Genomic DNA, 9,454 nt, shown 5'->3' on the forward strand with positions numbered 1-9,454 from the left:
TTACATCCCATCTAGAACTGATCATCCCAATGTTAAAAACTCATATATGTTGATAGATATCTTAAAGAATAATTATTATAGACTAAAAATTCAACAAAAATATCTTACATATATAACATATATATTAAGTGAAATCTAGATAATTATGTGGCATTTTTTATATTTCATTTAAGAAACATTTGAAGTCACCAATATACTAGTTACTTGTCTCGTAAAAATTGAGTATTTAGCATTGTCAAATCAAGTACCGAGTCAACAAATTTTACTACTTGCAAATCCGGGTCAAGTATCAAGTATTCTAATTTTTCTAATATTTACCTTGATACTTGCCCAATTACTTATTACTTGGTAATTACTTGTTCTAGAAAATATTTGTTATTTACTATAAAATACTTATTACTCGTTGAAAAGTACTTCGTACTAGGCCTGAGACTTATTATCCGAGATCCGAATTCGATCCGAGATCTGCTTCAGATCCGCTCCGAAAATAGGATATCCGGAGTGCTCGGATCCGAATCCGGATAGTAAAATATTGGATCTGTCCAAACCGAATTCGGATCCGGATATCTTAATTTTTAGGTTCGGATATCCGGATCTGTATTTTTAAAACACATTGAATTTTTAAATTTCATTAATATTTATATTTTATATAATAATATTTATACATAAATTAATTTTATAATATTATATTTTAGTTTTTACAATATTATATATATATATATATATATTTATAAATATTGTATAAATATTTAATTTATGTATTATTTTTAAAATTTTAGTATTTAAAAAAAATTAATTATTTTTACGGATCCAGATCCAGATATCTGCGGATAATAGAATATAGAGACGGATATCCGAAATTCGGATCCGGATATTAAATCCATGGATCCGGATCCGGGTACCCTAAATTTTCCAGATATCCGGATCCGTCCCACGCCTACTTAGTAATCATTAAAAGTCACTTATTACTCATTAAAAATACTTATTTTATGTATTTGTTTGAAGTAATTGCAAGTAATCAAGTATTCTATAGATAAGTATTTGATTTTGCTAAGTAACAAAGTCGAGTTAAATAACTTACAAGTACTAATGTTTTTTCTGCGAGTACTTGATATAATGAGTACTTGATTCAAACAAGCCAAATATAAGTATCAGATCAAACCATTCGAACGAGTCAAGCCAAATAGCAAATACCTGAAAATTTGCAAATACTTGCCTTGTGCTGAACCCTAGAGCCAAGAGCATTTAGTTAAAGGCAACGATTTAGTTTCTTTTTGTACTGGATAACTTTTAAGTGTTTTGTGAGTTAAAAGGTCAAGATTTAAGGGAGTTATTGAGAGATGAATTTGTATAGAGTTTGTGAATTTTAAGAGTTGATAGATTTAAAAAAAATATGCGGATTGTAAAAATTTATATACATTGACTTATGAATTTTGTTCATAACTTTTTTTAGATTGGTCAGATTTTCATTAATTTTTATTACATCTTTTCTATCATTCTTTTTGTAAATTAAATAATTTATTTTTCTAAATCATATAGCATAATTATTTATTTATTTTTCAAATTAAAATAATAGTGATACATACAAAATTAGACAATTCTCTTAAATTGTTTTTTGTCACAAAAAATTTCAAATTAAAATAATAGTGATACATACAAAATTATACAATTCTCTTAAATAGTTTTTTGTTACAAAGAGAGCATTCAAATAGAAAAATGACCGAAAGATGTTTCATTAAAAGACAAAAGACTATTTTACCCATTGCTTGATAAATATATAAATAATAAAAATATAAAACAATAATAATAAAAAAAGTTTTTTTTTTTCAATTTAGAATTATATGTTTTCAAATTCAAACTTTTTCTAATTTTAGAATTTTGTTTTCAATTGTTTTTGTCAAATTTTCTTTTAAAATTTAAAAATTCTTTTTGAAACGATTTTAAAATTTTTCATTTTAAATTTATTAATATTTTTATATATTTATATATTCGGAAATGATAAAAAAATATAAAAATAATTATATATTCAAAAATGTAAAAGTATATAAAATATAATGAATTATAGTTTTGGACATATAATTTGGATTTAAAATGCAATAGATATTTGGTAAGTATAAATATTTTGTTTTTTAGTTTTTTTTATCACATAGATTCTAAAAATCACCTCGATACATATGATATTTTGAAAGTTGAGTGTTATGAGTAAAAATAAATAGAATTCATCTCCCAATAACACTATATTTAATTAGAATTAGAAAATCATTAATAACTAAACTTTTTGAATAACAAAGGATTTGAATGGATTTTGAAAATTCTTAAACCAATAACAATAGATTATAATAAGATTTTTGAAATTCAAAAACCAATAACAATGAAATCTCAAAATTTTCAAAATTCAGGAGAATTCACTTACCAATAATCCTCCCTTGTATTTTGCTTAGTTGTAACTCGGTTTGTGACTGGTTCCATTTTGTAAGGAGATGTGGCTTACCCAGATCGATTGAAACTTCCAGATCTGTTGTGGATTCTTTTGATAGAAGTTCTGGATCTGTTGATTTACGGAGTGGTTTAATTTCCAAAGCTTTTGTCTTCGAATTTCTTGTTAGATCTGGTTAGTTTTATTGATTGTTCATATCTCCTAGGCTACTGATGGGGTACTCTTTGTTTCAGGGTGTGTCTATTTCGATGAGTTCGCTGTGGTTCCGTCTAAGCCATTTTTCTGCCGTTCGTGGCCTGTGTTCACTGTTCGATGTTCTCCGGCTTGTGTGGGCTTCGCTCCTAGTTGTTTGAGCAGATTTCGTGGAGATCTGTGTCCGTGGTGGTTTCATATATTGGCGTTCAATAGTCAAAACAAAAAGGCGTACTTTAGTCGTCTTCGACTCAGTCGTATCCGGGAGTGTGACAGAATCTATGAGTGATTCTTACTGGCCGGTTTGTGAAGCTCGTGTTACTGGTTTCTGAGGTGGAGCCTCATTGTTCTAGGAGGAAGTGGTTTGTCGGTGGTTTGGCCGAGGACATTCACATCAAGCAACTTTCATAGGTTCTCTTCTCTTTAGGTTTGTCTGTACTCTTGAGATGGATACTAGTAGTTTGGAATCTAGTTGCTTAGTCTAAAGTCTGGTTGTAATCGTTGTGCCCTGTATCATGTATCATGTTTGGGCTTCTGCTGCCCCAGTGTGGGTTTAAGGTTCCGGAGACATCATGTTGTTTGCCGGCATAGTTAACCACAGACATATCTTCGTCCGTTGGTCTTGTGTGGATCTATTTTATCTATAACAAAATCAGTCAGAAAAAAATAGAAATCATTTATTAAATTCAAAATCATATAGTATTTTTATTATTATTTTTGATAAAAATAGAAAACAAATCGATAAAGTTTTCAAATTCTAACTTTTTAAAAATTTCCTTTTTAAGTTCGAGAATGGTTTTTGAACTATTTTTTAGAGTTTGAAGAAAATTCAGATATTTATTTATATATTTACTAAAATCCGAAATCCCACCCCTTAATTCTAAACCGTAAGTTTAAATTAGTTGACCCTAAGGTTAATTGTCTATTTACCTCTTTAAAAATGAAGGTAAATTTGGTTAAAATAAACATGCAAAATTATATTAGAAATGTGGTTGTCTAGGTAATTTCTCATTTTAATATTTTTTTTTATTTCTGCATATGGTGTAAATAAATACCCAGTCTTCTTGTATTTAAGGCCTATAATACTTAGCTCACAAAACCGCCAAAAATCTCAGAACACCTCTCCTCCAATGGGGGATTCTCATCGGAAGTTTCTTAATATACATATACACATAAATATTAGTATTTAGATACTTTCGGTTGGGTTCTCCGTAGTTTTTAGAAATCTGCAATTAAATATTGAGAGTTGAATTTGTGTAGAGTTTGTGAATTTTGAGAGTTGATAGATTAAAAAAAGTTATGTGGATTGTGAAAATTTATATATATTGACTTATGAAATTTGATCATAACTTTTTTAGATTGACATAGATTTTCATGAATTTTGTATTACCTCTTTTCTATCATTTTTTGTAAAATAAAATATAGAATATATTTATTTTCTAAATCATATAGCATGATTATTTATTTTTTGCTTTCAAATTAAAAAGAAAATAATGCGGATATATAAAAAATTGAACAATTTTCTTAAATAGCCATTTTAAAAGATTTTGAAACAAAAAGAGCATTAAAAAAAAGAAAATGACCGAAAGAAGTTTCATTAAAAATATAAAAAACTATTTTACCCCTTACGGTATATATGTATAAGTAATAAAAAATAAAAAATAAAAAGATTTTATATTTTAAAAAAAAAATTCGATCATTTTTATAATTTTTTATAATATTTCTATTTTATAAAAAAAAATATTTTTAAAAAATTTTCTTTTTGAAATTCAAAATTTTTTTTGAACCTATTTTAAAAAAAAACATTTAAAATTGTTAAGATTTGTAAATGTAATTATTATTATTTATATTAAAAAATATAATATTCTTAAAAATAATTAAATATTCAAAAATGTAAAAGTATATAAATGTAATGAAATATAGTTTTGAACATATAATTTGGATTTAAGGTGCAATAGATATTTGGTAAGAATAATTATTTTGTTTTCTAGTAAGCATGTGATTGTTAAAATATAGAATATTATGTATATATAAGATGCAATCTTTGTGAATATTTTGTAGCTACGATATCAATTCTACTAAAACTGAAGTACAAAATAATACTTGCTTATTTTTAAATTGGCTTTTACGGATTTTCATTTTTTTTGTCATCGACGTATACAGACTCATACTGATTCTGTGAACCAAACTGGTAACTCTGCATCCATGTGAACGACAAAAGACAAATTTTTTCTGACACTGCGTGCTCAACTATCGGCCCTTAAATTTTCCGTACGAGGTACATGACTGGTCTCTAAGTTTATGAAACTTACTTTCAAAATCTTAATGTCTTCCAGATACATTTCAAACGCTGACCATTTTTCTGGTTCTGAAACCATCTTCACCAATTGAGAACAATCCATTGCAAACGTGACCTGAAATTGACGCAAATTCCTCATACACTCCATTGCCCATATTAGTGCCTCTACCTCTGCATGAAGAGGTGAGAGAGCTGCCCTAACATTTCTTGCCCAATTTTCATTTTTTTGACAAATTGTAACCAATTCATTTATTGTTTTCATTTAAGTGTTTAATTACATCTTTTACATTCATTTTCACTCTTCCAAACTATGTCATTAATTGTGGTTATCATAATAATTCAATGTCATTTATTTTACGCATTAATCATAAAAATTTCACATGTTTAAATGAAATTGTTCTATTAGTGACAAAAATTCAAACCGATTAACAAAATTATTTTTATTTGTTTACATAATCAGTTAGACATGAGCATCATATACAAATCGGTTTTTACGGGATTGTGTTTTGGATTTTACATTAAAATATGTTCGGATATTATAAATTATCGGACAGGGTTCGAGTTGGATTCTTCCGGGTCCAAGTAAGTTTGTTAGAACCTAAAAATATCTAAATAACATATATGTTTAAAAATGTCATTAAACAATTTATAAAAGGTAAAAATCAAACCCGCGTGGGTGTGCAGGTCAAACTCTAGTTTGTGTAACAACTCTGGCTATTTATGCGGTGTGAACTGAACCACTCTCCTCAACGAGATTTACCAACTTTCATGGTATCAGAGCTCCATGTGCTCTCTTATCTATCTTTTTCTCATCTCTCTTTTATCTCGCTTTCTTCTCTCTTTTTCATGGCTGTTCCTCAGGCTCATCTTGATCGAGCGTTTGGTGTGAACAAGTTCAAATCTCACATTCCAATCATCCTTGATTTGGATGATCATAAATATGATGTGTGGCGTGAGCTTTTCCACATGCACTGTCTCACTTTTGATGTATTTGGTCATATTGATGGACCATCTCTCCCTACTGGTGATAATGACGCAGATTGGCACAAACGTGACGGATTCGTGAAGCTTTGGCTCTACGGTACATTGGCGCATAAACTCTTCCTCAACTCATTTAAAACAGACGGCACAACAAGAGATATATGGATCCATATAGAAAATCAGTTTCGAAACAACAAAGAAGCAAGGGCTATTCAACTCGACAATGAGTTATGTACCACTGAGATCAGCGATATGACCATTCAGGCCTACTATCAAAAGCTGAAATCGCTATCGGATCTTCTCACCATTGTTGATGCTCCCGTTACTGACATAACTCTTGTCATGTATCTCCTAAATGGACTTAATGAAAAGTTTGATAACATCATAAATGTAATCAGGCATCGGGAACCCTTTCCTTCATTTGAATCAGCTCAGTTGATGCTCGAGATGGAGGAAAAGAGAGTCAACAAGTCCACAAAAAGTTGCTTCGTTGTCTGTCACTGCCTCATCCTCAACAGTTCTAGGTCGTGGAGGACAAGTCAGCCAACATCTCTCCTCACCGAAACAACAATCAAGGATACAAGAACAACAGAGGAAACATGCGTAGCAACAACAACAACAGATTCAGTGGTTGTGGCAACAACAACAATCGCTACAACAACCAGAATTGGGGTCCTAACGCATAGAATATTCTGTAGATAGATAAGATTCAATCTTTGTGAATATTTTGTAATTACAATATTTGTGTAACAACTCTGGCTATTTATGCCGTGTGAATAGAATCAGTCTCCTCAAGGAGATTTACCAACTTTCAGTGATCGACTCCCTTTCTTCGGATATCTTTATAAATAAAGTTGAACTATCTGCCTTTTCAGGCTGTCCACGTCAGCAAGGAGGATGAGGTTTTTTTTTGACACGTCACCCTGCTTTAAACGATGTCGCAAGCTTTATCTGATTCGTCTGGGCCTTTGGAGATTTCGGGAAGGCCCATCGTTTTGTTAAAACCCGTGATCAATGCCGTAACACACACATCAAGCTATGACAAATCCGAAGACTAAAAAATAATATTAATACGAACTTCCAAAATGAAATACTAAAACATAGAAAACTCTATACCATAACAACATCATAAAAAAATATCTTAGGTTTACCAAACAAAACTAAAAATAACCAAACAAAAACTTTTACAATGGATGAGAAATATTAACCATTCATATTCATAACAAATATCTTTCAATCTAAGAATAAAAAGTTTTCTGGCCGTTGCGAATGAGCCATTGACACACATGTAACGCAATTACATAAATGTTGAAAATCCAGAGGAAAAAATTAAACCGTCCAATTATGGGTTACAATAAATATACGAAAACAATTGCAAAACGTATCAATCCACTTTCTCTAAGGAAAACAAACACGAAGCACCATCATCGGCCCTATATAAACAAAGAGAAGCAACGAAAAAACTAAAAAATAACATCAAAAGCAAAAATACACAAACAGAGGATTTTTTCATGAGTTCCATCAATCCGAAACAAAGTATCATGCAGACCCTTGAGGCCATGCCTGAAGACATGCGTCTTCTAATAGTTTCGAAAGTAGGCCAAAACTCCCCCGTCGACTACTTCAATACGGTTTTGACATGCAGAAGCCTAAGCTTCCGTCCAGACAACCCCTCTGTTGCCAAAGATCTCAACCTCTCGCCTTTTGTTAAGAAGCCAGTCCTATCCAATCAGTACGAATCATTAATGGACGCCTACCTTAAAGCAGACAATATTGATGCTCACTTTGTAAAAGGTATGATTCAATTCTTCCAATCTCAAAATCAAGTCCTAGGTCTACATCACATCCACATAGCATCAAAGAGTGGTCACCTACAAGGAAGATACATTTTTGGTGTTCTCCTCATGGCCATCGGCGAGACAGACAAAGGAATCAAAATCATCAACGACCTCACGGAAGAGAAAGGTATTTCGTTGGTTGAGGATTGAATGATAAATTTCAAGAGGGCTCTGGAACGTCCACTTCTTCAATTTTCATCAAAATTATGAATATAAATGATATTTATAAAATTTTAGATCAAATAAATAAATAAAAATATTATTAAAAAAAAAAAAAAAAAAAAAAAAATAGATTAGGCGGCCGCCTAGGCGGCTAGGCGGTCATTTAGGCGGTCTAGGCGGTCTAGGCGGAAAAAAATCGGATATCCGATTTTTTAAACCGATTTGGCATAAATCGGGGCGGAAAAGTGACGCGTAACGCCTAGGCGGCTAGGCGGCCGAGTTTTAGAACAGGGCTCATAACAACAAAATAAAAGAACACAATAATACCAATTTGAAATAGGAAAAAAATCTCAAACCCGGCGCGTAGCGCCGGCCAACCCCTAGTATAAAATAAGATTGATAATCATCTCTTTAGTATTATCTGAAACAATTACAAGGATAAAAAGTGAATTTCAATAAAAAAGATCCTTAAGCAATAAACGTATGGCTATAAATTATGAACTTTAAAAGAAAAACCCTAAAGAAGGGGGAAAATATCTCTGCAGAGCTTCCCAATCAAATTCGTCATCATCATTATTATATAAAAAATGATTCACGTCACCACTGGCTTCTATTTTTTGGCTCATCAAAAAATCAGATAGAACAGTTAAACTGTTAAAAGAAAGTTCAAGCAATAAAGAAGGAATCGAACTGCTAAATAGGATGAAAGAATATGCTTGTGGAGATGAAACCGTTAAAACAAAATCTAATTAAATTAAAACCATTCGATAAAGTATTTTTCTAAAGAAAAGAAAAACTAAACCCAAAAAAAATCCTCCACTACATCAAGTTTTCTTTATAATCTAGGCTGATTGTTTTTTTTTACTTTTCTATTAGAAAAATGTTTTAAATAATGGAAATTAATATGAAATAACATCATCTTAGTTAAACTGATTTCAAAAAAAAAAAATACAGTTTGAATTTTTTTGTTAGCATCCGTTTCGTATTGTTGTAAATATTATATCAATTTAATAAGTAATGTTAACAAAAAATAGTTACATCAATTATTTAATTCATATAAATATATATAATAATATCAATTAGGTTAAAGTGATACAAAATTCTATCACTTTGGTTAAGTGATGCCAAATTAATTAATAACTAGATTAAGATCCGCACCTTGCGCGGGATAAAAATTATATATATAAATTATTTTATGTATTATATGTTCTTACATATTATGAAATATAAATATATATTAAATAATTAAAAGTCAGTAACTATTACATATATAATTAAATTGGTGCGAACATATAAATTAATTTTATTAATCCAAACAATTTTTTTTAAAAATTTGATAGGATATGTAATTAAATTTAAATGATATTAACATACATAGTATATTTTTAATATTAATGTCTTCTTTTTTTTAAATGATGTTTTCTACTCATATGTTTTTTTGATCATGTGTATCTTTAATAGTAAAAACTTTAAATTACTGATAACAAAATTTTCATTGTGGGATTAATAATTTTAGTAATTGATAATTTAAAAAAATTTATCAAT

General features: G+C 29.8%; 2 protein-coding genes across 2 annotated transcripts; both read left to right on the plus strand.

The window, feature by feature from the left end:
- Nucleotides 1–5,774: 5,774 nt before the first annotated feature.
- Nucleotides 5,775–6,611, plus strand: LOC106338957. Its single transcript, XM_013777811.1, has one exon. The coding sequence runs from the start codon at nucleotides 5,775–5,777 to the stop codon at nucleotides 6,609–6,611; it is 837 nt and encodes a 278-aa protein (XP_013633265.1).
- Nucleotides 6,612–7,180: 569 nt separating this feature from the next.
- Nucleotides 7,181–7,897, plus strand: LOC106341518 (F-box protein At2g35280-like). The gene has a single exon (XM_013780275.1). It carries the CDS (start codon nucleotides 7,421–7,423, stop codon nucleotides 7,895–7,897), a length of 477 nt encoding a protein of 158 aa, XP_013635729.1. The 5' UTR covers nucleotides 7,181–7,420.
- Nucleotides 7,898–9,454: the final 1,557 nt, after the last annotated feature.

This window comes from Brassica oleracea, chromosome C4 (assembly GCF_000695525.1).
Source record: "Brassica oleracea var. oleracea cultivar TO1000 chromosome C4, BOL, whole genome shotgun sequence".
Lineage (NCBI taxonomy): Eukaryota > Viridiplantae > Streptophyta > Magnoliopsida > Brassicales > Brassicaceae > Brassica > Brassica oleracea.

What these genes read in the sequence shown, in the direction of transcription:
- LOC106338957 (XM_013777811.1), top strand. Translation starts at nt 5,775, where the DNA reads ATGGCTGTTCCTCAGGCTCATCTTGATCGAGCGTTTGGTGTGAACAAG.
- LOC106341518 (XM_013780275.1), top strand. Translation starts at nt 7,421, where the DNA reads ATGAGTTCCATCAATCCGAAACAAAGTATCATGCAGACCCTTGAGGCC.